The 26,992-nt window shown below is 66.8% G+C and overlaps 2 protein-coding genes and 1 long non-coding RNA gene across 12 annotated transcripts in view; 2 read left to right on the plus strand and 1 right to left on the minus strand.

The window, feature by feature from the left end:
• RGS12 (regulator of G protein signaling 12) overlaps window positions 1-12,554 on the plus strand; it is a 111,784-nt gene extending 99,230 nt beyond the window's left edge. For 5 of the 9 annotated variants that reach the window (XM_084971350.1, XM_084971349.1, XM_084971351.1 and 2 more), the window contains 5 exons: window positions 1,019-1,115; window positions 2,384-2,463; window positions 2,829-2,982; window positions 4,550-4,981; window positions 12,114-12,554. In XM_084971350.1, the coding sequence (XP_084827476.1) occupies window positions 1,019-1,115; window positions 2,384-2,463; window positions 2,829-2,982; window positions 4,550-4,981; window positions 12,114-12,331 (981 nt within the window). In that variant the 3' untranslated portion in view covers window positions 12,332-12,554. Of the gene's footprint in view, window positions 1-1,018; window positions 1,116-2,383; window positions 2,464-2,828; window positions 2,983-4,549; window positions 6,207-12,113 lie in introns of those variants that run through there. The other 4 variants (XR_014812057.1, XR_014812056.1, XM_084971353.1 and 1 more) reach the window with 2 other exon arrangements.
• On the minus strand, window positions 7,475-9,282 carry LOC146400281 (uncharacterized). Its single transcript, XR_014812058.1, has 3 exons — window positions 9,180-9,282; window positions 8,069-8,161; window positions 7,475-7,607 (listed from the first exon to the last, which is right to left on the minus strand). It is a non-coding gene; the product is annotated as an uncharacterized LOC146400281 (long non-coding RNA).
• Window positions 12,555-14,546: 1,992 nt separating the features above from the next.
• HGFAC (HGF activator) lies at window positions 14,547-21,873 on the plus strand. 2 transcript variants are annotated; one of them, XM_005666509.3, is made up of 15 exons: window positions 14,547-14,691; window positions 15,193-15,373; window positions 15,524-15,620; window positions 15,838-15,917; window positions 16,441-16,563; window positions 16,643-16,774; window positions 16,925-17,035; window positions 17,120-17,294; window positions 17,469-17,554; window positions 18,143-18,280; window positions 18,353-18,407; window positions 19,755-19,894; window positions 20,248-20,388; window positions 20,486-20,634; window positions 21,626-21,873. In XM_005666509.3, the coding sequence occupies exons 1-15, from the start codon at window positions 14,584-14,586 to the stop codon at window positions 21,806-21,808; spliced, it is 1,899 nt and encodes a 632-aa protein (XP_005666566.1). In that variant the 5' UTR covers window positions 14,547-14,583; the 3' UTR covers window positions 21,809-21,873. The 2 variants fall into 2 exon arrangements, with proteins under 2 accessions (XP_005666566.1, XP_003482383.1); XM_003482335.4 differs by having other exon boundaries at window positions 18,143-18,407.
• Window positions 21,874-26,992: the final 5,119 nt, after the last annotated feature.

A 26,992-nucleotide genomic window follows, 5' to 3' on the forward strand; every position in this document is an offset into this window, starting at 1 on the left:
GATCTGCTCGGGCCGGGCGCCTGCCGCTTGCCCATCCAGCTCCCCCCGAGCTCTAGAGCCGACAGCAAAGCCTGCGTCTCCAAGCCGGGCAGTTGGGGTCTCCCGTGAATGGGTTAAGGGGGACAGGGCAGAGTCCCCGCCCCTGTGACCAGAGGGCACCTGTGGGGAGCCGTCCGGGGCCGGTAGGCCAGAGAGCCGAACCCGTGGCTGCCCAGGTCGCTGCCGTGTTCTGGCACGCTCGACGCCTGCTTTGAAATCTGGCGATTGAGGACTCGTTCCCCTGCGTTCACCTTTCTTTAGAAAAGGAACTTAAGCAGAGCTAGGCTTGCAAGTACTTTGATTTTCTCTGACATGGGCTCCAAGATTGTTCCAGAGCTTTGCAGCGAGCCGGAGGACGGGGCTAGACTGCTCTCAGACCTTCTGCGGGGACCCGAAGCCCCCTCCCAGCTCAGTGGAGGGTGGGGGTGCCTCCTAGAGTCTAGAATGTGCCGGGGGGGGGCGGGGGCGGGTGAGAAAAGGTCGCCCCACCAGAGAAGGGCGGGGCCCCGGACCTCAGACCCGCGGGGCGGCCCCTGCCCCGTACTCGACTCGGCGCTGAGGGCCACGGGCTGGCTTCAGGGTCACCTCGTCCAGGGTCAGGTGGGGGGCACTGCTGACACTGGGGCCAGCTTCGCCGAACGCCTAGACTCCAAACTTCGCACGCGGATGTTTGCGGCGTCCCAGCATTCCTTCTCCCGGGGCTGCGGTCGCCCGGTGTAGCCGGCAGCGTCCCTTGAGTGACAGCCCAACCCCACGGGTTCCTGGGGCCAGAGTTCCAGGCAGGCCACTCGGCGCCTGTGATCCTGTTTTTCCCTGTCGGGTGTCTGCAGCCAGTCCTGCCGAGGTGACGGGACCTGGTCACCTGGCCCGTGACTCCACCCAGCCTGGGGCGGCCTCGCCGTCAGCAGAGGACCGCATGCAGTTGTTCCAGAAACTTCCAGCCTGGGTGAGTCGCTCACTGCACCGTCTCTGCCTCTAGAGTGGAGAGAAGGAGCCCCTGGACCTCGGAGCCCCCATCTCAAGTCTGGACGGACAGCGGGTCATTCTGGAGGAGAAGGACCCCTCCCGAGGGAAAGGTGAGCTGCCCGCCTGCTCCCTGGGCTCCGCCTCCGAAAGCCCAGGGAGCTCACGTCCCCCGACTGGGTATCTGAGGGGTCGGCGCTGGGACCTCGCTGTGTGTCTTCTCAGCTGTAAGACGGGGTGACAGGCACTATCGGCCCCTCGCGGTTGCCCCCAGCTCCCAGCACGTCCTGGGACCAGGCCTCCTCATCCTGCACAGGGGACCCGGGACCCCGGGGCCCAGCGGTCCCCGAGGTGGGAGACCGGGTGGGGGTGGGGCCCCTGGGCCTGCAGGTAGGAATCAGGTGGTTTCCAGAGCTTTCCCACGCTCTGCCTCCTCCACGCAGCCCTGCCCGCGGGCGACAGCGTGGCGGCTGGGGTTCGGTCAGTGTCAGGTGGCCCAGCCTCGCCCTGTGGCCTCCTCCGAGCCCTCGGCAACCGCCCACCGGGTGGAGGCCGGTGGGGAGCGGGGCTCCTGGAGAGAGCTTTCTGGAGCCTGCTGAACAAGCTGGGGGCCGCTCCCCAGCTGCCCCTTCCCTTCCCGGGCTTCGCCCCAGGCCTAGCTCAGCTCTGAAATGGGACACCAGCCACCGCCTCCGTCCCCGTGGGTGGCCCTCTGTTCTCGGGGCTCCAGTGTGGCTCTCACCCCCCTCTGGGCTCGTCTGCTTCTAGAGAAGCCGGCCGCCCTCCCCCTGGCCTGGTCCCCCGCCGGGGGGTCCCGCGGCCTGAGCAGGGCGCCTCCCTCCGGGGTCCGACAAGGTTGGACCTCCTGGCCCGTTTGTGCAGAGGTGAGTCTGAAGGCGCAGCTGCAGGCAGGTGTGTGCGTTTGGGCCGCTGCTCAGAGGCAGGAGGGCCAGGATCCCACCTGTCCATCCGGGCTTGAGATGTGGTCTTTGGGGCGCCCTGACTGGGGCGATGGCCGCGTTTGAAAATAGGTGAAAAGTGTGAAGCTCGTCTACTCTCTAAAGCTCCCGGTGCCCAGAGACACCCGAAGGGAGCTCTCATTCCCCCGCGGCCACGGAGGCCCGGCGCCCACGGTCGACCGCCAGCCCTCCCGTCACCTCCCGCGTGTCCCTTGCCCAGATGCGGCAGGTGGAGGAGGCTGTCCTCTGCCCCTCGGCATCTCGTGGGCACGCCGGCCGGCACGGGCTTGTGGGTTAGGGACCGCTAATGCCTTGGGCTCCCGCACAGCTTTGCCCTTGAAGATCTGTAGGCGCCACTGTGTTAAACGCTGAGAAGGCTCTGCGGTTTGGGGCAGTTAGAAAGCTCACCTCACTGTGTTCAGCGTCCACAGACAAACAGAAAAGCACACCAGCCAGACAGACAGCGGCTGCAAACGCCGGTTCCAGAAATCACTCGGCGACGGTAATGCCCCTCACTCCTCGCCTGGGAAGCTCGGGTCGGGCGGCCCGCGCGCCCTCCGGGAGCCCGCGGCCCCAGCGGCTCTCTGCTCGGGGTGGGCCTGCACCCGGGGCGGGACGTCTTTCTTCTCCTGGTCCTTGCGTGGAGCCCGCTCCACAGCCTGGGGGCCTCTGGGGTGGGGCGGGTCTGCCTGCCGTGCGGTTCCGTCTGCAGTCTGCAGCCGTTGTCACTGTGGTTGGTTTTCTGCACGGCACGGCCAGCCCCAGGCAGTGCCTCTGTGTCTCAGGGACCCTTTAACCCAACCGATGAGCTGTGTGTTGTCATGTGTCTGAAATGTGAGTAGAACTTTGACTTTGCTTCTGACGCAGGGAGAGGAAAGAACACTAGGCAAGTCTAATTCTATTAAAATTCAAGGAGAAAATGGAAGGAATGCTAGGGAGCCCCGGCTTTCAAAGAGAGAAGAAGCTATTGCAAAGATTGGGAAAAAAAAATATCAGAAAATTAATTTGGACGAAGCAGAGGGTAGGTGTACTTTTTAAAACTTGCACGTTTTTAGCGAATGCGATGTCAGTTTTCCAGGACGGTCGTGAGGGCTTTCCGGGGGTTACCGACACCGGGGCGGCTGTGGTTCCCTGGACAGGGGAGTGGCCCCGTGTCAGTGCCTGGCTGTCAGTGTCACTTTACTAAAACCCGTTTTCAGACTGAGAGCCGGGCCCCCCTGGGGGTCAGGGAGCCCCCACACGAAGCTGCAGGAGGGCGGGTCCCAGGCGAGGAGGGGGCTGCGGGGGGCCCTGGGTTCACGGACGCCCGTGCTCAGAGGCCCGGAGGACAGGCTGCGGGGGCTGGATTCCCGCACTCCCCACCCCGCCGGGTCAGCAAGAGAGATGCAGGACGAGATGTGGGAAAAGCTTGTAGCAGAGAAGCCTCCCAAAAGCTTGTAGCAGAGAAGCCTCAGAGCGACTCCCGAGCTCCCTCGTGAACACAAGGAGATCTGGCCTTGTCACGCAGTGGCTCGGGTCACTGCTACGGCGCGGGTTCCGTCCCTGGCCTGGGAGCCTCCGTATTCTGAGGGCACAGCCAAAAACAAAGAGAGAGAGAGAGAGAAGCAGCTCAAAAGGAAGAGCTGTTCCTTTAATCCGGGGGTGCCTCCTGGTCAGCCGGGCTTGTCGCGGCTCCCTGTGACGTAGCCCGCTCGGAGGTGCACTTCGAGAGTCCTTAAGACTTGAGATTTTTAAGCTGCTTGTTGTCCAGAGACTGAGAGTGTAATTTAAGGCTCAGGAAAGCTCAGTGTAGACACCATCTCCTTTGGCTGGTGAACTTGAGTTTCACCTGAGAATCCTCCCAGGTAAGAAAAAGAAGAGTCTGGAGTTCCTGTCGTGGCTCAGTGGTTAACGGATCTGACTAGGAACCATGAGGCTATGGGTTCGATCCCTGGCCTCACTCAGTGAGTTAAGGATCTGGTGTTGCTGTGAGCTGTGGCGTAGGTTGCAGACGAGGCTCGGATCCCGTGTTGCTGTGGCTGCGGTGTAGGCCGGCAGCTACAGCTCCAATTGGACCCTTAGCCTGGGAACCTCCATATGCCGGGGGAAATGGCCCTAGAAAAGGCAAAAAAGAAAAAGAAAAAGAAGAGTCTGGGAAGCCAGCAAGAGGGCGGAAGGGCATGGTGGGCCATGCGGACACTGGGAAGCAGGCGGCCCAGGGGGCTGTGGAGCTCCTGGGAGGAGAGGGTGTCTAGGGCCAGGCGCCGTTCACAAGCCCTGTCAGGACGCCCCTCTGCTCAAGGGTGCTGACCCCCCAGGGGCCCCCGGCTCGAGGTTGGACAACCCAGGCTTCCTCCGTGCTGGTCCAGGCTGCTCCATCGATCGGCTCCCGTCTCCCTGGGCTGTCAGGCCGTAGCGCCTGGCCAGTGGCCACCCCCTCAGAAGGGCCCCGGGTGGCCTTGGGCCCTGGCTGAACCCTGCAGCTCGGGTGGAGGCAGGGGAAGGAGGAGGCCCTGGGGCAGCGGGACAGAGCTTTCCAGAAGTTTGCTGCGTGCGAGCCCAAGGGTAAGTGCTCTAAAACCTGGTCGTTGTGGGTTTCCTTCCAATAGAGTTTTTTGAGCTCATTTCCAAAGCTCAGAGCAACCGAGCAGACGACCAGCGCGGGCTGCTGAGGAAGGAGGACCTGGTGCTGCCCGAGTTTCTGCGTCTGCCCCCCAGCCCCCCGGAGCCCACCCTGTCCCCCCCGGCCGCCGCCAAGGCCTTCGGCACCAGACCCTCGACAGCCCACGGCAAGGAGTGGGCGCCCCGGGCCCGAGAGAGTCCGGCCACCAGCCCCGGCTCGGCCGACAGCCCGCCCCTCTGCGCCTCCGGGACCCCCAGCCCCCCGGCGCAGGACGCGGAGGCCGGGGGCGTCCAGACCGTGGAGGGCGAGCACCTGGCCGACCTGACGCTCACGGGGGAGGGGGACCTCAGCAGCCCCAACAGCACGTTCCTGCCGCCACCCCCCACCCCGCGGGACTCGGCTGGACCCCCGAGACCAGGTACCTCCAGGCGTGACGCCCCCGCGCCCCTCTGACTCCGCGCCCCCCGTCCGCACGTGGCGTTGGCCGCCGCGCGTTGTCCACGCGTTTCCCGTACACCGCCAGCGGCGGTGGTAGGTTGGGCCGCCCGTCGTCTCTCTAAGGAGGTTTCAGCCTGACCTCCGTCTGGTTACCGCGTCTTGCAGGGCTGTCCCTGCCGTCTCTAAAGGGACCTGGCGACCGCTGCGGTCGCGGTGGGGCCAGGATGGGTCTCGAGGGGCTCGGAGGGGATGTCCCCTGTCACCACCTTGTCCTCCGTCCGGGGCCGGGAGCGCCCGAGCAAGGCCCTGGGATTTCTGACAACGTCTGTTACTTACAGCGAGGGTAGCTCGTCGTGTTTTGACTGTTTCAGTCGCAAGACTGAGACACACAGTGTCTGTCCTGAGCGTGTGGGTAAAGCGCCACGTGCCATGGGAGGGCCGTGCCCTGGCCCCGCCGCCGCCGCGTCCTCAGGGAGGGCTGCTCGCCCTCTGCCCGCGGGTCGGACAGCACGGGTCGGGCCGCGTGTGCCCCATGGGTTCCTGGACCCTGGGTGGCCACCGGCGTTCCTCCCGTTGGAAGCCCGGACTCAGCGTGTGCAGGGAGCCGGCTGGCTGGCGCGGAGCTGTCCCGAGAAGCTCGGACATTGGCAGGTGGCGCGAGGCCCCGGCCTCCTGGAAAGGGGGCCCCCAGGAGCAGCTCCGTGCCCTGCCTGACTAGTGCCATGGCCTCTCCCTGCGCTCTGTCCCACGGTGGGCGCAAGGAGCACGTCCCGCAGGCACCACGGAGCGCCTGGTGCTCTGCCCTCCTCTGCGAGCTCCGGGATGCGTGGCACTAGCTTGTGAGCTGCTGTGGGCCTGACCCGCCCAGGGTGCCAAGGCCGAGTCTGGCCCTAGGACTGGGTCCTACTGGACCTGCAGCTGCATCTCCGGGGGCCGGCAGTGGTGGTTGGTCACTGGGTGCTCTGTACACACGAGCGCTCTGGCGCTTTGGAGCACAGGTGCTCTGTGGGATGGGCCCCCCTGGCGCCTTCCCTCTGAGTCAGCGCAGATGCCAAGCCGGGAGAAGCCACGGCCGTCCCCGCATGTCCCTGTGCCTCGGCCTGACCCCCCACACCCCGCTCTCCCCTGTAGACACCTGCGTGTAGTTTCACCCGTGTTTTGAGTCTGTGCTCTTCCAGGAGAAATAAACTCTGCATCTCATCTTCTGACTGGTTTAAAACTCTTTCCTTTTTCATTTGCAAATTCGTTTCTCCTTTAAAGAACTATAGGTGTGTTTTAATCCAGGGAAAATATTGCACATTTTTATGGAATTCATTGCATTTATTTTAACTTACTGGCTTTTAAAAATAGGCCCTTCACTGAGCCGATACTCTCGAGACCCTCATGTGCGCCCCAGGCCGCCATGCGTGGTGCTGTGACAAGCACGGCTGGGAGGCTGGGTGTGACGGTGCGGACGCTGCTCGGGGCAGGGACACCCCAAGGGCTGGGATGGGGCTTGGCCGTCCCCTCCCTGCGAGCTCCGCACCTGCCATTGCCTGCAGGGCCAAAGGCTGGGGTGCAGGTTCATGGGCGCCCGCAGTGCAGCCCTCCTCTCCCACTTCCTGCCTCCGCCCGTCAGCGAGGCGTCTCCCAGCACGTTGCTCATGGCTGTTGGTGCCCGCCTGCCCTCACCCCCGGCCCGTAGGAATCCGGGTTTTCCCAGCGCCCTGCGGGCTCCTCCTGACCAGTGGCCAGGCGGGTTCCAGGGCCACCGCCAGCCCCCAGCCCCCCAGGGAGGTGAGGACGTGGCCGCTTGGCTCCTCACTGTCCCGAGCATGAGAACAGGAAGGGGCTTGGCCACAGGCCAGCAAGGTGCAGGGTGCGGAGCCCCGAGGGCCTGGGATTGGCCTCCGCACCCGCTCAGCCCGCGGGGCCCCACTCGCTAGACGGCTCCTCGCTCTTTCCCCTTGTGACGTGGGAGCCACACCACGGCAAAGCTGCCCGATGGGGGCCCAGCACGGTGAAGGTTACCCCGTCACCCCTGGGGCCAGCGCCAGACTGTTCTCGCGGTGCAGCGGGCAGGGCTCTCCCAGAGCTGCTCTGAGCTGTTCCCTAGCCTGGCGGCCTCGGCGGGAGACGGGGTATGCGATGCGGCCGGGCCCTTGGGCTCCCCAGCCAGGGCCCTGCAGCCGGAGGGGGCGGTGCTGCCAGCAGTGTGCCCCCACATGGGGGAGGCCACCCTTAGAGCCGTGCTGTTCCCCCTGCCGGCTCTCAGTCCCCACAAAGAGGCCCAGCAACACCCTGCGTGGCCGAGGTGCGGGCTCCAGAGGGACGCCTGGCCCAGGCCTGGGCTGCACCGTGGCCTGCGGGGCACTGGGTTCTAATTCCAGCTGCCTGCTGCCAATTTGCTCTGACAAACTCCTGAGCGGTGGTGGTGCCTGGCCTGGGGAGGACCCGCTGGGCAGGGTGGGTCCTTGGGTCCCATGGAACGAGCGTCAGATCCTGAGGTTGGCGTCCACGGACCTGCAGAGGGGGTGCTGGCTACGGGGTTCGCCCGCCGGGGAGAGTGGACGCCTGTGTCCACGTAGGGGGCGTGGCGCGGGCGCGGGAGTTGGCCACACACCTTCCTAGTGAGAGAGGCAGGTTGATGGGAGTTGTGCCGGAGGGTGTCCAAGGGGCCGTCTTGAGGGCTCCCCACCCCCGGTGCTGTTGGGCCGGGTGGGTCCTTGCCTGGGCTCTGGGGCCGAGCGCCCCAGGGTGCAGGATTTGACGCTAGCATCTGGGAGTCCTTCCCTAGGCCCTCCACCCCCTGCCCAGCCTTGGGCAGAGTTCGGAGTCCCCCCTCACTGCTGTGTTGCCCCTGGGGGCCTGAGTCAGGGTCCTGGCCGAGCCCCTCCCTGCCCCTCCTTAGCTGGCTCTGCGGCTGCCTGGGCCTCAGGATGGCACAGGAGCATGGCTGCCAGCAGGACCACACACCCGCCCCCCAAGGGGGGGAGCTGCTGCCCCCCTGCACAGCCTGCAGGGTCCCCAAAGGCAGGTCCAGGCACCAGAGTGGCCGGGAGCCCACAGCCCACTTCCTAGCAGATACCTGTGGCTCTCCTGCTTGCACGCAGGCCACCAGGTGGGGGTCAGGGTCGCTGGAGTCTCCAAATTTGGTTTCCATGGGAACAGAGCTGAAACGCTAACCGGAGGCCGCATGCCCACATCAGGGCCACGGCCTTCACCTTGGCAGGGACGGAGCCACACGCCCTTGGTGTGGCCGTGAGCTGCAGGAGGCTGTACCTGGTTGCTCAGTGGTCGGCCACCCTCCCTCCTCCCCCAGCCTGGACCCCTGGCCCCAGCTGCGGTGTGTCACACCTGCTCAGTCCCAGGCGAGGCAGCGGCCCTGGGCTGCGGACAGTGGGGGAAGCCCTGCCTTGCTCCAGCTGCGTACAGCACAGCAGCCACTGGGGCATCCGCTGCCTGCCCCCAGGGCGTCCCAGCCTCTCAGGACGGCAGTGCAGCTCTCCCGCCCAGGGCCACGCCTCTTGTCCCTGCATCCACCCCTCCCACCTCCCAGCCAAATTGGCACTTATCCTCTCAGATGCCCCCTTTCTCCAGCAGCAGCCTGGCCCTTCTGTCTGTGCGGGCGGGGGACACCCCTCCTGGGCACATCTGCCTTCCAGGACAGACAGCCTAGTCCCCCGGCATAAACCACCATGTGGAGGGGTGGCTGCCTGGCTTTCTTGGGGACATGGGGCTGGGGCATCCCTGAGTGGGGGGGCAGCCTTTTGCCAGGGCCCTCTCTAGAACCCCCTTCCCAGCAGCACCCTGGCCATGCCCTGGCTGGAACGCACCTGAGCAGGCATCTCCTGCTAGATGCCCAGGGGCTCCTGCCCTGGCTCAGCCCCCTTCCCGGCCCCCTGCTTGGGTTGTAACAATTCCATCTTCCTGGCAGCTCAGGCCAATGGGCCTCAGGTTGGCACAGGAGCACGGCTGCCCACAGGGCCACACAGCCCTCTCTCTGCACGTCCCTCCTCCCTGTGCCCCGCTCCCTGGTCTCCCCGAGTGCCCGCAGTGGTCTGCTCCACCTGGCCTCTGGGTCTCGTGGGCGCCATGGGCACCAGTGGCTGGCAGCGTGACCTTCCCCACTCCCTGTACAGCCCGCCTGGAGCTGGCACTGCTGGAGCCTCTGCCTCCCCTCCCCACGGTCTACTCACCCACATGCCTGCACTTGGCGTGGCCCCGCCACTGCCTGGTCGCTGTCCACCCCAGCCATGCGCTGGGATCCTGGCACCCAGCCGGGGTCTGTGCAGATCTGCTGAAGGAGGCGCTCTGATTCAGCACCCCTCCCCCCACAGACAGCCCTGGTCCCGGCCGGGGCCCGAGGGGAGGAGCGTCCGTGTGTGATGTGTGGGAACCAGGGCTTTGGTCAGGCTGTCCCCTTCTTTCCCTTGGGGACGCGTCACCCTCTGTGGAAGTGGGCAGAGAGGGATGGGGTGCCCCTGGCCGGAGGAGGCCTTGGGAGGGCCCAGATGGCATGGATGTCCAGGGGAGCTGGAGGTGGTCAAGGGGCCAGGCCACACCCCCTGCCCTGGCTCCGCCCATGCTGCACCCCGACCCCGCACTGTCCCCACGGGGAGGGTCCTGACTCAGCCTCCACCTCCTCCCGACATGGAGCCTTCAGGGCCACAGCAGCCCTGGCCACTGGTGGGGGTTCTTGAGGTCGCAGGTGCTCGTGAGGGAGCCAACCTCGCGTGCCGTTCGGCAGCCACGTCCCTTGGGTCCTGCCGGGTCCCCATGCCATCGTTCTGCCCGAAGGGCCAAGGGGAGCCTCAGGAGGCGGGGGTGGCAAGGCCCTGGCATGAGGCTGCGATGCCGCCCGCTGCTCAGGGCTGGGCCTCAACACTGAGTCACGGCCCAGGGGCTGCCACTTCCTCAGGAGAGCAAGTCCGGGCGGGCAGGCAGGAAGGGCCTGGACGCAGCCGTCCTCCCTGTGACGCGCCCATCCGTGGCCTGTGGACAAACTTCCTGTCCCCAGGACCAGGCGCCCCACCCCGTCTCGAGCCCACAGGCTGCCCTGGCGTCAGGGGGGCCGTGGCCGAGGCCCAGCCTGCAGCCCCCTGTCTTCCCGTGGGTCCAAACGGGGCCGGACGGGAGAAGGTCGTGTCCTTCAACCTCCGTGGGGACACAGGCCTCTTAATGTTCCAGGCAGATGCCCCAAATGGGGACAGATGATTGAGGGGCAAACGCCTGCCTCTCTCCACGGCCCGAAATCCAAGTGAAGACCAGCCCCCCCAACCCCGCCATCTCCGGCCCTGGGACCCGGGGACAAGCAGGGGTGGGCTGCATCCTGGCGAAAGGGCGGGTGGTCTGGGGGAAGCTTCTAGTCACGGCTGTTTCATGTGGACCCTGGGAACTCAAGAGAGGTGCTTTCTCCCTGAAGCCCCCACTACTCCGCCACTCCTGGACCTGCCCAAGGACACACAGCCAAGCGGCCCCACGTGAGGCCCCGACGCTCACGTGCTGTGGGGCCTGCGGAAGGCTCTGCTGTGCCTGCGTTAGGTTAGATGAGCATGGAGGCCAGGCCTCCCCCCACAGGCTCGGGCTGGCCCTGGGGTTCTGGGGGCCCCTGACCTCCCCCCCGAGGCCCGAGGGGCAGTGAGGGCAGCAGGACCCGTGCCCTGGGGCTGGGCTCCTCCTCCAGCCCGTACGCAGGACCCAAGGGCACCTGACGGGCCTCGGCTCCAGGCTCGCTGGAACCACCCCTCAGACACACTGGGCGCCCACCCGCACCTGCCTGACCAGGCCCGAGTCCTGTCTGAGGCCCTGCCCGGGGCGGAGGGGAGCCCATGGAGGGAGCTGAGGCTGAGGGCCCCTGCCGGGGGCTTTGTGCCCTCCCCGCACTGGCTCCTGGGACCTTACCACTGCCTTCCAGGGGCCCCAGTGCGACCAGCCAGGCTTGACAGGGAGCGACCAGCTCCTGGGGGTCGTTGGGGGGAGGTGTGGCTGCTCACGCCAGGCTCTAGAAGCTTCCAAGGCAGTTTCCGGCAGCCTGGGAGCTCCCGGGGGGGAGGGGGAACTTGGCACCAGAGGCCTGGCTGACCACTGGACAGCCTGGAAGGGGCAGACCCCAGCTGGAGGAGGTGAGGTGTTGCTGAGGGGGTAGGAGAGCGTGGAGGGACGGCTGGGAAGGACTCAAGTTTGGAGGCTGAAGACGTGGGCACGAGACCCCCACAGGCATGAGGCCAACTGCGTGGCCGTGCTGGGGGCGCTGGAAGTGGGGCGGAGCTGTGCCCTCAGAGGAGCGGGGCAGCGAGGTCTGTGTGTGGAGCCCGGGGGCCCTGCTCTGAGGCCGGGGCGCTGGGTCCCCCCTCGCCCGGCGGGGGCCGCGGGGCTCACCCCACTTACCGCGTCCCCGGCGGCCCGGCGGAGGGACAGCCGGAGGGGCCCAGCCCTGAGCCAGGGCGGGGTGGCCAGGCCGTGGGGGCGTGGGCAGAGGGACATTCTCTGCCCTGCTCTCCGCCGCCCCCGCCCACCCCGAGGGACGGCCTCCCCTGGAGGGGCCCTGGGACCCTCTCCCCACCTTCCCAGTGCCCCGCCGGCTCTGAAGCCCCAGGGCACCCACGTCCCCATCCCTGCAATGCAAACCCGCCTGCCGGCTCGCAGGCTCCCCGCTCAGCCCTGCCGGCAGCTCCGTGTCACCAGACACCCTGGCGGTGGGCCCCGGGTACGGGCAGCACCCCAGCGGAAGAGATGTCCCCGCTGCCCTGGATGGGGGCAGGGGACAGGGCAGGGTGTCCCTGACAGGGGAGGGGCCACCCTGGTCCCACGGCACAGGGCCTGGCCCCCCACCCACTCCCCTGTACACGCTGCCCGGGTGTCCGCAGAGGGCTCCCTGCCTGCCGGGCATGCGCTGCTGGCTTGCTTAACCAGAGGCTCGAGGTGGGCACCCTGCAGACAGCCCTGCTGCCAGCCCACCCTGCTGGCGCGCCTGCATCAGGCCAGGGTCCCAAGGTCAGAGGTCGCCTGCCCCCTGGATGGATGCACGTGGGTGTTTTAGGGACCCCTTGCCAATGTCTGCAAGGGGGTGGGGTGGGGTCTCCAGAGCCAGGTGGACAGACAGGTGACAGCCTCTCTTCTCCCCGTGACAGGAGGGGGGGCCCGAGGCCCCCCGGTCAACACGACCGTGGATGTGGACCAGGCCGCGGGCTCCGCGCATCGGCCGGGCAGCAGCGCCCTAGGGGTGCGAGCAGGCCCCCGGAGGCCACGGGCCAGCGGGGCCCCAACGTCAGACCACCCTGGCCTGAGCTCCCCGCCAGGCGGGCCCACCAGGCCCCAGGCCAGCCCACACCACGCGACCTTCGTCTGAGGCTGCCCGCAGACGTGTCCCCGCCGGCCGCCCCTCCTGCCCGTGTGTCTGAGCTGCCTGGACACGTGGAGAACGAAGAGCTCGTGGGGGCAGCCGAGCCCATCTGCAGGGACCGAAGAGGGCAGAGGGGCCCGGCCTCGGACACGCGCCAGGGTTGGCTCACAGGCCCTTCGGCCCCTGCCCCTTGGCCTCCAGCCTTCCCACAATAAAGCGTCTCTGAGGACCTCCAAGCGTCTGCCTCATGCTGCGCCCCGGGCACAGACCCTGCGTGTGGCCCCGTGCGTGCGAGCGCACGTATCGGGGACGTGCTGGGGACACGGAGAAACGGCCGTAGGTGTTGAGGCTAAAAGTTGCCCAAGAAATAAGACGGGCCTCACGGAGCTCAAGGGCTCGCCTGTGGGCCGTGGGCACGTGGTCCTGCCACATCAGGGCTCCTGGCCGTGTCCACCTCACAGCGTCTCCCACAGGCCAGTGCAGGGTCCCCTCTTGAGGTGAACCTGGGGTGCTGCCGGGGGCAGGGCTTGGCCCAGGGACCCTTCAGGCGGCCTACCCTTAGCCTCATTTGGAGGGGTGGTGTGCCAGGCCGACTCAGGGGAGGCCCGACCACCTGCCAAGGCCTGGGAAAGAGCGCCAGCCTGTGCCTAGGCCCCAAGGCTTGAGCCAGTTGGGAGGGGACAGGTGACAGGCCAGGCCACGGGGCAGGGCCGCTGTGTGCTGCTGGGCCGAAGCAGACAGTGCTGGCGCCATGGGCCCAGGAGCCCCAACGCCGGGCAGCTGCGTGCCGAGGGCCCTGCACCCCCTCCCCTGAGATGCGGGCGGTCTTGCCATGCATGTTTGTCAGAGAGGCCCTAGGCCTGAGAATGCCCAGGGCTGCGGGGGTTGTTCTGGAAGCTTCCAGGGAGCTGTGTTCTGAGCAGGGCCCCGGGGAAGTGTCCAAATGGAAGGGGGCTCGGCACCCACTGCATGCCAAGCTGGGGGCCACTCGCCTTCTGCTCTCCCTCCCCGCCTCTGCGCAGATGGGAAAACCAGGGCGCAGAGGGAGTGTGACTTGGGGGCACACAGCGAGGCAGCCGCAGGGCCAGGCCAATCCCCAGGCCAGCCCTTCGCCCCACCTGCGCGGGCAGCTGAGCTGACTTGTGGGGACCCAGGCACCCTCGCCTCTGTGGCCGCTCAGAAACTGCAGAAGAGGGAGTTCCCATCGTGCCTCTGTGGTAATGAACCCGACCAGTATCCATGAGGACGCAGGTTCAATCCCTGGCCTCGCTCAGTGGGTTAAGGATCCTGTGTAGACCGGCAGCTGCCGTTCCGATTTGACCCCTAGCCTGGGACCCTCCACATGCTGCAGCTGTGGCCCTAAAAAGACTAAACAAATAAATAATAAAGAAACTGCCAAAGAGGTTCCCGCAGCAGCTCTGTTCCTAGCCCGTCGTGACTTCAGGGCCGTCCCTAGTCACAGTGGGGGAGGCAGACACACCCAGACCTGGACGGGACCCCAAGCCAGGTCTCTGCAGCCCCGGCTGGCCTCTGGGTGCCCGGCCAGGGCTCGGGATGGAGTGGGGGCAGGCAAGGCCAGGCCAGGGATGGCACAGCTGGTCCAGGCGTGGAGGGGCAAGCCCAGGCTCAAGGCTTCCTGTGTGGGTGCCCAGGCGGCCCCAAGAGAGTGGGCAGCGCCCCCGCTCGGGGCCGAGCAGCAGACAGGGCTCTGGAGCGCCCACCTCTCCATCCTGGGCTCACCCTGGGAGGGGACGGGTGGAAGCGCTGCAGGGAAGGGTGGCAGAGGTCCCTGTCCCCCGGGCGTTGTTTGCATTGTCCCTCCTCTCTGTGCCTGGCCTTTTGCTGGCCTTCAGGCCACTGTCCACACTCAGGCCCAGGCCTTCAAAAGGGGCTCAGCACCTGTGGCCGCTCTGGTTATGTTTAGCTCACAAACGGACAGCAGGCAGCCCTGTGGCCCGGCGAGGACCAGAAGCTGGGGCCGGGAGTCCAGGCCCCTTCTTGCCATGGCATCCTGGAAGACTTCCTGGAGGAGGCCTCTCAGCTGAGATTTGAGGACATCGTCAGGTCCGAGACCAGCAAGGCTGAGGCCGGGGGGACAGCTGGTCAGGCAGGGTGAGCTGGGCAGCAGATATGGCGCACAAGCGGGCCTGGCAGGGGAGGCAGCCAGAGTTAATCATTTCCAGGCGGCCTTGACCCCACCTGCCCTGGCCGCTCTGCTCCCGCCTCCCGGTGCTCCTCACACCAGGTCAGGAGGCGCCATGGGGCGCTGGGCCTGGGTCCCCAGCCCCTGCCCCCCACCCAGGCTGTCACTGCTGCTGCTGCTGCTGCTGCTGGTGCCTCGCGGGGCTCAGCCCCAGGCTGGCAGGGTGAGCGCGGGCCTTCCTGCCTGTGACCTTGGGCTCCCGCGGCCACTCTGGGTCCTGGGGCTAAGGCCAGGCAGGGGTGTGCAGTGGGTGAAAGCTGGCCTTTGGGGGTGAAGGGGGCGTGCTGGGCTGGCCCGGGGGACGGGGGCCTGGGATCCAACTCCCTGGGCCCCCATCCAGGGGCGGGGGGTCCTGTTCCCCTCCCTCTGGGCCTCTGTTGGGTCCACGTGTTTGAGGTGGAGGAGGGGGCCTCCGAAGGCCTCACGGCTGCTCTGGTCAGTCCCCAGGATTCGAGCAGGAAGGCCGGTGGTGTGGCCGGGCAGATCCCCAGCCAGCTCAGCCCAACTCCTGGGGCTCAGTGGGAGGGAGAGGGGACAGGGCCGCTGGAGGCCTTGGGTGCCCGGGTCCGTACTCGAAGACCTGAGGCCCGTGCCATGGAAACTGAGGCAGGGCCCGCGGGCGACGGGGCCCATCCCACACTGACTCCATCCCGGCTCTTCCTAGAACCAAACGGAAGCCCCAGCGCAAAAGGCCACAGTGACTCCTGGGACTCCCCTGATCCCGGTAACCTCGGCGACCCTCAGGCCCCCAGCCACGAGGGCTCCAAAGGCAGAGGGACCCCATGGTGGGGGGCTTACCCCCCTGCCCAGGGCAGCCCCCTCCAACAGCAGCGCTGGAGGCACAGGTAGGTCCGGAGGGCTTCCTGGAAGAGGTGGCAGGCTGCGCCTGGATAGGAGGGTCTAGGAGGAACATGGGTGGCCCTGGGGAGTGGGATCTGGGACGGGGGGCGGGAGGCGCCCCGCGCGGAAGCCCTGACCCTGCGCCTCCCCCTCAGTGCTCACCGAGGCCGGGCAGCCCTGCAGGTTCCCCTTCCGTTACGGCGGCCGCATGATCCACTCCTGCACTTCGGAGGGCAGCGCCCACAGGAAGTGGTGGGTCCCCATCCCCACCCCCAGTGTCCACCCTGGTGACCCTTCCCTGCGCTGCCCTCCCTCCCCCAGCCTGGGCCTGGCACACAGCAGGTGTAGCGAGCGAATGGATGGCAAACAGGGAGCCCTGGCGCGGTCAGAGGGGCACCCTGCACGGGTCCCGGTCGGGATGGGCAGGTGTCCGGCCGGGACCCCCACGTCACCGCACACGTCACCCCAGGTGTGCCACGACTCACAACTATGACCGGGACCGGGCTTGGGGCTACTGCGTGCAGGCCTCCACTCCCTGGGAGGGCCCAGGTGGGTGCCCAGGGGTCTGGGGTCTGAACACAGATCAGAGGGGGGCTGGGCAGAGGTGGGGGGGACCTCGGGGGTGTCAGGGCAGACCTGGGGTGGGAGTCCTGCCAGGGGTGCGGGAGGGGCCTTCGAGGTCGATTCCACTGTAGGCCTGGGGGAGTGGATGACACCCCCCAGCCCAGGCAGGGCCTGCCTCCTGGGGGCCCGCATGACGGCCTGGGCCATTGCCGGGGCCAAGGTGCCCCCTGGTGGTTAGGCCGGGCCCTGCAGCCTCCTGGGAACAGCCCAGGACGTGGAGCCCAGGGGCTCTCCAGGGCGTGGGGGGCTGTGCTGCCCTGTGGGGCTCAGGCTTTCGGGGTGCCGGATGCCCACCTGGCAGGGCTGAGCAGGGTGGGGAGGTGACAGGAGCCCAGAAGGCGCAGCTTTAGGCAGTGGGCCCTCAGCAAGCCAGGAGGCGCGGCCCAGAGCGGGAACAGGAACACTGGCCGGGCTCTCAGACATGCGCCTCCCTTCCGCGGGTCCCCAGCTGCCCTGGATCCCTGTGCCTCTGGCCCCTGCCTCAATGGGGGCTCGTGCTCCAGCACCCAGGACCCTGAGTCATACCACTGCACCTGCCCCGTGGACTTCGCTGGCAAGGACTGCGGCTCGGGTGAGCGGGGTGGCGGGGCGGCAGGGCGGGAGGGCGCCTGCCCCACATGGGGAGCAGGGCCTCACTGTGCCACCCCCAGAGAAGTGCTTTGATGAGAGCCGCTACGAGTACCTGGAGGCGGGCGATCGCTGGGCACGTGTGCACGAGGGCCGAGTGGAACAGTGCGAGTGTGCGGGGGGCCAGGTGCGGTGCCAGGGGACCCGTCACACAGGTACGCCGGGCAGGCGAGGCGGGCGACATCACCGAGCCTTTCATGGGGGAAGGGACGCATTCGGGACCACCCAGATGTGGGCATCGGGGTGGGAGCTGGGCCCTGACTCCACCCTCGAGGCCGAGGCCTAGCTTCCGAGCCCTCCCCCAGCTTGTCTGAGCAGCCCCTGCCTCAACGGGGGCACCTGCCACCTGATCGTTGCCACCGGGACCACGGTGTGCGCCTGTCCCCCGGGCCACGCCGGGCGGCTCTGCAACATCGGTGAGTTGCTCAGCCCCCAGAGCAGCACGGGGGCCTCCCCACTGCAGCCCGGCCCAGGCTCACTGCATACTGCGCTGCCCACAGTGCCTGCCCAGAGCTGCTTCGTGGGGAGCGGGACCGAGTACCGAGGCGTGGCCAGCACAGCGGCCTCAGGCCTCAGCTGCCTGGCCTGGAACTCCGACCTCCTCTACCAGGAGCTGCACGTGGACTCCGTGGGCGCCGCGGCCCTGCTCGGCCTGGGCCCCCACGCCTACTGCCGGTTAGCACTATGACGGGTGGGCCTGGCCCAGGGCCCACACCCCTCTGCCCAGGGGGGCTGCCCCAGGGATCACAGCCAGATGCTGCTTGGGGGGGGGGTGTCAGGAGCCCCACCCAGCTAGAGGTCCCCATTCCCCCCACCCCACCTCTGACACTGCTTCTCCCTGCCCCCCAGGAACCCAGACAAGGATGAGAGGCCCTGGTGCTACGTGGTGAAGGACAGCGCCCTCTCGTGGGAGTACTGCCGCCTGGCCGCTTGTGGTGCGTGCGCTGGTGGCTGGGGTGGGAGAGCAGGGTGGGGGCAGAGGTGACCCAATCCCACAGAGGTCCTGGCCGTTTTCCCCGGCCTTCCCTACCCCACCTCCGTGCCCAGCCTCCTCTGTCTGGAGGACCGCTGCCCCATCTGACAATGGGGAAACTGAGCCTCCGCAGAGCAGGGCTGGTCCAAGGCCATGCAGTGGCTTGGCACGAGGGGTCAGGGTGGGCAAGCCTGGGATCTCTAGACCTGCATGGCTCTCCGGCCATCCTGGGCTGGCTCTGCGGGCCCAGGCTGCTGGGAGGGACCTGAACACCTGCCAGGTGTGCCCGGCACACCTGGTTCCCACAAAGCCTTGTGACTAGGTTCTGTTCTCCCCATCCTGTAGATGAGAAAACTGAGGCAAAGTCACACGCCCTCAAGGGCAGAGCTGGGCACGAGCCCTGAACCCAGTCAAGTGGCCTAGGGTAGGGAGGGAGGTGGGTGAACCACCAGGGGCCTGAGGACAATGGACAGTGGATGCAGCCAGGACCCCTTGGGCCTGGGGTGGGCAGAAGGAACCCTGGGGGTGCGACCCGGTCACCTGCTTCCAGAGTCCCTTGCCAGAATTCAGCCCCTGCCTCCTGAGGTCCTGCTGACTCTGCCTGAGCCCACGGCGGCTGGACCAGCTGGACGCCAGAACTGCGGCAAGAGGCACAAGAAGAGAACCTTCCTACGGCCACGCATCATCGGTGGGTCATCCTCGCTGCCGGGCTCCCACCCCTGGCTGGCCGCCATCTACATCGGGAACAATTTCTGCGCAGGGAGCCTTGTCCACACCTGCTGGGTGGTGTCTGCAGCCCACTGCTTCGCCAACAGGTGAGCGGCTCTGGCCCGTGTCCAGGGTCCCCACGTATCCCTCAAATCATCCACCTCTCGCCAACCACCACTACGCCTCCGCTCACCCGCCGGGCCGTACACCCATCGCCCTCTCCATCTGCCACCCACCTGCCTGTCCAACCATCACCCCTGTGCCCCACGTGCCCCACCTACCCGTGTAAACTCCATCCTTTGGTCCCTTCAGACTCAAGCGAGATTCAGCGCTCAGCCCGGTGCTGGGCATGGAGGCTGCTGAGGCCCGCCCCATTCCTGCCCCAGGATGCTGTCCTTGTCCCTGTCCCTGCCCCGGGGGCCGCCCAGTCCGGGTACAAGCCCGGGGATCTCGGTCCAGCGCTGAGCGCTGAGCGCTGGGCGGTGCGTGCCCGTGCGCGTGCGCAGCAGGGCGGTGGGTGGGCCCCGCCCTCGCCGGGCCCGCCCCTTCCGGCCCCGGCCCCGCCCCGACCGATCCCGGAGCGCCAGGGGGCGTGGGGAGCCGCGGGAGCCGCCGCGCGGCGAGCTCCGTGGGGAGGAGGAGGCCTGGGAGAGCTGGGGAGGAGTCAGGGGTGCGAGGCCCACCACCACAGCCCGGGGGCGGGGGCAGCGAGCTCAGAGCAGGAAAGGCCAGCCCGTCCCCTGCTTCTGTCGGCTGCGATGGGGCACAAGGCTCTGCCTTGCGGGAGGGGGCTCTTCTGGCGTGGCGGGGCTTGGGGGGTACCAGGGGAAAGGAATGGGCTGGATAGTGGCATCTTTGGGACCAGGGGCTTGGGAAGGCCTGGGAGTTTGGCATCGTGGGAGTCGGACAGTGAGCCCCCATTGGTCACCGTGGAGACTACAGCACCCACTCTCCACACCCAGGGAGGGGCTGCGGAGGGCCCAAGCTGGGTGGGGGTAGGCATCACCTGAGGGCCAGACCCCAGCACACTGGTCCCCTGCCTGGGCCACGCAGGGCTGGTGGAGGCAGGTGGAACAGGGCATTCACTGGGCGGGGGGAGGCGGGGTGAAGGGAGTACCCGGGCTCCTGGACCCCCAGTGACTTCGAGAGGGCTTCCTCCTTTAGCAGAACTGGCACCCAGGGCTGGAATCTGCACCAGCTCGGGCGCCATTCAGCACAGACCCCGCCTGGACCGGCCTGAGCCTCCCCACCCCTGGCCCCGCTGGGGTTACTAACATGGTTAAGTTAGAGATGGTGCTGCCAGCATGGTGGGTGTGGCCATAACCCACCACGCCACACGCCAGCCCCTGCTCAGGTCTCTCCAGGGCGTGGGGTCGGGGGAGGGTCCTGGGGCTGTCTCCTGGATGTCCCCACGAGTAAGGGGTGAGCGGACCTCAAGGGCCCCCACTTCGCAGCCCCCCCAGGGAAAGTGTCTCTGTGGTCCTGGGCCAACACTTCTTCAACCGCACGACGGATGTGACGCAGACGTTTGCCATAGTGAAGTACATCCCGTACCCCCTGTACTCGGTGTTCAACCCCAGTGACCATGACCTCGGTGAGGCTGGGGTACAGCAGGGCCGGGGCTGTGTGCTCTGTGTACCCCGGGGGCCAGAGCCAGAAGAGGGGCTGGGGGTGGGCACCAGGCGGGCCTGGGAGAATCCACAGACACTGGGGGGAGGGGGGGAGGGGGGCAGCAAGAGTGCCTGGGTGACATATGGCCTTGGCCTGGCCGGAGGAAGCCCGGGCTGGCAGCCTTGCTGGGCCCTGGGCTGGCCCTCCTGTTGCCTCCTGGGCTCCCAGGCCACAGCCCCTCTGCCCAGCGGGGCGGCACCCCTGGGATGCACTGGCCCCCTTCTGCCTGTCATGGGCCCCTGCACGGCAGGCTGACCTGGCCTCCCTCCCGCCCAGTCCTGATCCGGCTGGAGAAGAAAGGGGAACGCTGTGCCGTCCGCTCCCAGTTTGTCCAGCCCATCTGCCTGCCTGAGCCGGGGAGTCCCTTCCCTGCTGGGCACAAGTGCCAGATTGCAGGCTGGGGCCACCAGGATGAGAGTGAGTGGGGGTGGGGCAGGGGCCCGGCGTGCTGCCCAGGGAGGGTGGTGGGCAGCCCCGGGGCCCCGCCCAGCCTGAGAGCCCCGTGTCACGGCAGACGTGAGCGGCTACTCCAGCTCTCTGCGGGAGGCGCTCGTGCCCTTGGTTGCCGACCACAAGTGCAGCAGCCCAGAGGTGTATGGGGCCGACATCAGCCCCAACATGCTGTGCGCCGGCTACTTCGACTGCAGGTCCGACGCCTGCCAGGTGAGCCAGGACAGCCCCCCCGGGAGCTCAGAGCCAAAAGGGACCGGACCCGCAGGGCCAGCCAGGCGCCGGGACAGAAAGGCCACCTCCCAGTCTGCGGCCACCCCTGGTGGGTGCTCACTGCTTCTGGAGGCTGCCCGGCTGCTGCTGGAGACCCTCGGGGCAGGAGTGCGGCCCCAGCTCCCAGGAAGGGGCCTGGTCACCAAACCCAGGCTCGTACCCAGCTGTCCCCAAGGGCAGGGCTGGCCACGTGCCATTAAAGGCCAGAGCCCCTTTCACCCGGAGTTCTCCCGAGTGGGCTTGGCCGATTAGCCGATGCTAATTGCCCGTGTATCAAGGAGTCTTCAGGGGATGTAAGTCAGTGCTGAGATGGAGAAGCAGCTTTGCCTCCCATTTCATAGATGGGGAAACCGAGGCCCAGAGAGGTTTGCTCGCTCTTCCCAGGTCACACAGCTCAGAAGTGGCAAGGGGTGGGTGTTGGACACTGGCCCACATGGGGCAACGAGCTATTTGGGGGAAGTCGAGGAAGGCTTCACGGAGGAGGAGGCACGTGCACGTGTCCTGAGGGGCTGAATAGGAGTTTGCCAGGTGGCGAGGAGGGCGTTTCAAGTGGGGAGTAGCCTGTGCTGGCATCCAGGGCCGCCTGGTCCACAGGGGAGATGCGGACCGAGGAGCCCGGTGCTGGCCGTGGAGGGGAGAGGGCGCCACGGCGGGGCTCCAGGAAGGGGCCCGATGGGTCAGATGGTGTCGTGGCAGCCCAGGAACGGGAGGACCTCCTGTCAACGAGGGGACGTGGGATAGCGCCCTCACTCTAATCCTATGTCACCTGTCCCCAAGCCGTCGGGACGTCCACCTCGAGAGTCCACATCACAGGAGAGCTTGGCTGCTCTGGAGGCGTTTTCGGGGTCGGGAGAGGGGTGTGGGGACGGGGTGTCGCTGAGCTGTGGGTCTCCCGGGCTGGCCCCAGGCTCTGACCGGCTGCTCTGTGCAGGGGGACTCAGGCGGGCCCCTGGCCTGCGAGAAGAACGGCGTGGCCCACCTGTACGGTATCATCAGCTGGGGGGACGGCTGCGGGCGCCTCAACAAGCCCGGTGTCTACACCCGCGTGGCCAATTACGTGGACTGGATCAACGACCGGATTTGGCCCTCTAAGCGGCCTGCAGATCCCTCCTGAGGCCCCTGGGGGCTTCCTGCCTCTGTGCTGGTCCCTCCTTCCTGCCAATAAAGATGTTTGCAGGCTCCCGGCCCACACTGCCCGTCCCGCTGCCCCAGCTCGGCCGTCCCTCCCAGGCCCCGAAGCCCATCCACATTTGTGGGCGATGTGGCTTCCAGGCTGGGGGCCCAGAGCCAGCACCTCAGTGGAGACGGGGACCTATGACCCCAGGGGGCGGGTCTGGCGGCAGAGCCCGACGAGTCGAGGTAGGGGAACCACTTTGATCCTCACCCTGACCCCTACGAGGCAAGTGGGGCTCCGGGCCTCCTGGGCTGTCCCAGGACAGAGGGTGTTCAAACCCAACGCGGGTTACCGGGGAAGCCCCTGGGTATCATTTTGCTTCGAGAAGGGTCAGGCCGCCTGGCCGACTGCAGCTCAACCCCAGGCGTGTTTTTCGGGAGGGAGAACTGGAGATTTCCCCTGAAGGAAACTGGGGGATGGGGGATTGCCGTGTAGCTTAGCGGGTTAAGAACCCAATATAGTCTCCGTGAGGATGCAGGTTTGATCCCTGGCCTCGCTCGGTGGGTTAAGAATCTGGCGTTGCCACAAGCTATGTTGTAGGTCATAGATGTGGCTCGGATTCTGTGTTCCCATGGCTGCGGTGTAGGCTGGCAGCTGCCGCTCCAATTCAACCCCTAGCCTGGGAAACTCCATGTGCCGCAGGTGCGGCCCTAAAAAGATAAAAAAAAAGAAAAAAAAGAAAAAAAAGGAAGGAAACCAGGGAATGGATGGGCCCAAATGCCAGGGTCTGCCAAGGGTAGTGGGCTGCACCAGGTGGGCAGGACACAGTGGAGGAGGAGTCTGAGATGCCAAAGAGCCTAGAATCCCAGGCAGGAAGGAATAGCACGTGCAAAGGTCCTGAGGCAGGCGACTGGTAGTGACTTACAAATCAAAGTGAAGAAGTGTGGCTGAGGCCCTGGGGGACTGAGGGGCTGGGGGTGTCCCAAGGGTCCCTGATGGGCCAGCAGAGTGGGGAGTGATGACATTTGTAGTCCGGAAAGTAGGCCTGGGTGTGTGTGGACGGGGCAGAGGTGCCCAGTGCTGGATGCCTTGGGCAGCTGGGAGTCTGGGTCTCAGTGAGGGTCGGGAGGGGGCAGTGTTGAGCGCATCCAGACCCAGTCCCCCCAACCCGGGGCAGCCCCAAGCGGGGGGTCGTCCTCCCCACAGCCTCTGCTCCCCTCTCCTGTCATCCCCGCAGCCCCGCCCTCTCCTGGGTGACAGGCCAGGACTGCCTCCATGTCACTGCCCCCACCTGCCTTGGGACTCCCCAGTCCCTGTGCTGTCTGGCTCCACTGCCCCCGGCCCCACTTCTGCCCTGCCCGCCCGGCCCCCAAATTGTGCTCGGGCCAGTCTGGCTTCCTTGCTTCCGTGAAGCTGACCAGGGCGTTTGCTCCCACGGCTGCCCCTCCCTCCCTCAGCCTCTGGAGGCCTGTCCCTCAGGTCTCTTCCCAGTCACTCTCCATCATCACGCGCGCACGGGCACAGACCCCGCAGCTCTCAGCAGACCCGGCCGGGTGGCTGGGCCAAGGAGACCTGGGCCTCCTGCAAGTAACGGGAAATCCAGCGGAGAGCCACCTGCCAACGCTGGCTTGCCCTCTGTCTGACCCCTTATCAGGTGAGGAAGAGTCGCCCCAGGGCCCCCTTCTCTAGCGGCTTTGCAACCCTAGCTTCAGGGGAGGTCAGAGCCGGGGATGGTCGGGGAGCAGGATCAGCGTGACAGGATCAGACAAGTCACCAGGGACACACACTGCCCCCTGCAGAGCGGGAGGGAGAGAGACGGGCCCTGGGAGGGCAGCAGTGTGGGTGCCCGTTGTCCCAAGTGCCAGGGTGGGGCCGGGAGCCGTGAAGCAGAGGCCGGGCCTGGCGGCAGAGTTTGGGGCCCCAGGAGCACGGAGGGCAGAGTAGCTCCCACTGGTGAATGGGGGGCCTCTAGTCCTGCTGCAACCTTGCCTGACCCGGGCTCCCCAGCGGCTGTGGAGTGTAGCTCAGTTAGAGAGGTGACGCGTGTGTGAGGTCGGCTCCCGTCAAGCCAGCCTTGCGTTCCTGCAGTGAGCCGTGCTGGCAGGTGCGAGCTGCCTTCCTTCTGCCTGCTTCTCTGGATTAGCCGGCACCTCGCCCTGCGCCCCACAGGCTGACCTGGATGGGCTGTGGCGACGGGCTCCCGTGCCCTTGGGCTTTAAGCAGGACTGTGGGAGGTCAGAGGAGAGACAGCGAGGCTGGGGTGCTGGTTTCCCTGGCTCCCTCTTCCGGGGGTCGCCGCAGTGTTACGGGTTGGATCGCCCCCCTGCCGACTCATATGTTGGAGCCCCAACCCCTGGGACCTCAGAACGTGACCCGATTTGGAAAGAGGGTCTTTAAAGAGGGGGTCAAGTCCAGACAAGGCCGCCGGGCTGGGTCCTGCCCCAGTGTGGCTGCTGCAGACTCGCACAGAGGGAGGTGATGCGGGAGTTCCCGTCGTGGCGCAGTGGACACGAATCTGACGAGGAGCCATGAGGTTGTGGGTTCCATCCCTGGCTCTGCTCCGTGGGTTAAGGATCCGGTGTCGCCATGAGCTGTGGTGTAGGTCGCAGACGCGGCTCGGATCTGGCGTTGCTATGACTGTGGTGTAGCTCCGATTAGACCCCTAGCCTGGGAACCTCCATGTGCCATGGGTGTGGCCCTAAAAAAAAGACAAAAGAACAACAACAAAAAAAAAAAAAAAAAGAAGAAGAAGAAGAAGAAGGAAGGTGATACGAAGAGTCATGGGGGGCGGGGGGGGTGGCGGCGGCGGGGAGACGGCTCGGCGGCCACAGACAGGGCACAGAGACCTGGGGCAGGTCCTCACAACCCCTGCAAGGGCCCAGCCCTGCCAGCATCGTGACCTCCGACTTCTGCCCTCCAGAGTGGCGAGACAGTCGGTCCCTGCTGTTTGAGCCCCCAGCCCGTGAGCGTTGTTACGGCCCCCGGCACAGGAGCCCACCCAGATCCCTTACCCAAGGGGGATCGTCTCCCTCTGGGTGGGTCCGGGACCGCCCCCAGGTCTGGTACCTTCTAAAGAGCTGGGGCTGCACAGCAACCCCGCTGGCCCGCCTCCTGCAGCTCCCGCTGGATCTCCAGCCTCGCCTGGCTTCTCCCAGACGCCTGACATCCTGCCAGCAGAGTACCTCCTGCTTCCGTGTCCAGAGTCCGCTTCTGCCACCTGCAACCAGCAACTCTGCCTGCAACAGCTGGGGACACCGTCTTGGTCCGCTCACACTGTGAGGCTCGACGGATGTGTTTCCCCAGCTCTGGGATCAGAGCGGGGGCCAGCCTGGTCAGGTTCTGCTGAGGTCCCGCTTGCAGATGTGCACAGGGCTGTCCGCTTGCTGTGTCCTCAGTGGTGGGGAGAAAGACCCTTCTTCTAAGGATGCTGAGCCAGTCGCGGGGACTCCACCCTGTGACCTGATCCCCCCCCCAAAGGCTCTGCCTCTTAAATCATCTCACTGGGGGTTGGGCTTCGTCGTGAATGGGGGGCGGGAACACACATCAGGAACTCAGGAGAGAGAGGCCCCGAGCCCACCCACGGTCTGGGAGTGGGAGCCCGGCAGGAAGACCATCCTTCCATTCGGGCGGGTGCGGAGGGGGCGGGGAGCCGTCTGTCCCTACACAGCCCACATTTTCTGGGGCCAGGGCGGGAGCAGGTGCAGCTGCCAGGCGTGGCAGGAGCCTGGGTCGCGGCCAGCGCTCAGGAATGCAGCAGGGCACTGCCCCTCCCCGCAGCGATGACCAAGTGCCAGGCGCCCGGGGCGGCGGATGTGTTGGTGGCTATAGCCCCCGGCGCCATCCGGCTCCCTGCCGGCTGTCCTGGCCAGCCCCTGGGGGCCTGCGATGTGTGGGGGACAGGAACGGGGCTCTGTAGCTGGGCAACTGCTCCACAGAAGGCGGCTTGTGTCTGCACAGGTGACGCTGGGGAGGGGGAGAAAGGGACACAAGAGACGCAGGGCTGCTTCCTGGGCCTGATGTGACGTTGCTCTCCGCAGAGACATCCCCAGGGCATCAGAACCAAGCCTGCCACCCACGGGGAACCTGCCCTCTCAGATCCTCAGGGACAGGGGCTAGGGGCATATCCAGAGACGGTGGCCCTGCCTACCCCCCCCCACTCCCGGCCCCTGAGCCGCCGCTCCCAGCTCAGCCACCGTGGGCTGTGGTCAGTCCTCCAGGAACCCACAGCTCTGAGCGTTAGTTCCTCCTCCCCGAGAGGCCAGGCCTGGGCGGGGTAGAGACACACACGTGCCTCCAGTGGTCAGGCTTCCAGCCCGTGAGGGTTTCAGGGCAACAGGACACCCCTCAGCCCGTCCTTCTCCTCCCAGCCAGAACAGCAGCTCCCTTAGGGACCGGGGTGTGGGGGTGGGTGTGTGTGTGTGTGTGCGCGCGCGCGCTTTCTTCTCCTCGCTCTTCTGGGGAGCTGGGCCCTCACCTTGTTGGGTGCTCCTGGGGGCCTGAGTGTCCCAGGTCATCTTAGAGAGGGGGGCTGACTCCGAGAGGTAGAGCTGCCAGGCGCCCGACCCCTTGGGCTCCAAAAGAACCTGGAGCTACAGGCGGGAGGAGGGAAGTGCAGGAGCTCAGAGCTCCCCAGAGGCTAAGGGGGTTGGGGGGGATGTCACAGAGCTGCACAGGTCCTCTGTGTCATCCTCCCCAGAGGCCCCCCAGACACGCGGACCCGGCACTGTGGTCCCATCCACCACTCGGCAGTAACCTGCACTGGGGGTCCTGCTGCCGAGGGCCGGGAAGGAGGCCCTTCCACCAGCTGGCCTGGGAAGCGGGGGTGGTCTGGAAGGAGCAGAGGACAGGCTGGAGGGCTGGCGGGGGTAGGGGAGTGACCTGGCCCTGGGCAACCCACGTCAGTCTGTGGTCAGTGGTGCCTGGGGACAGCTGGGGGTGGGGGTGGGCAGGCGGACAAATGCCAGAGGGTCAAGCCAGCCTGGTCGAAGACACACTTGAAAACGGGGGAACACGGGGGAACACGGTGGCTCGGAGGCGCTCCTTCGCTTTTGGATGGGAGCCCCCGCCCCCGCCCCGCTCCGGGGTGAGCGGCGCGCGCGCGCCGGACGCCCGGAGCGCGAGGGCAGCGCGCGGGGCCCGCGGGGCGCTCAGGTGGCCGCAGGTGCCGCGGCGGGCGCCGGGGCG

Source organism: Sus scrofa, chromosome 8 (genome assembly GCF_054392235.1).
Source record: "Sus scrofa isolate SSC_HxYL_T2T_F1_AM1 chromosome 8, Sscrofa_HxYL_maternal_Yorkshire_Landrace_v2.0, whole genome shotgun sequence".
NCBI lineage: Eukaryota > Metazoa > Chordata > Mammalia > Artiodactyla > Suidae > Sus > Sus scrofa.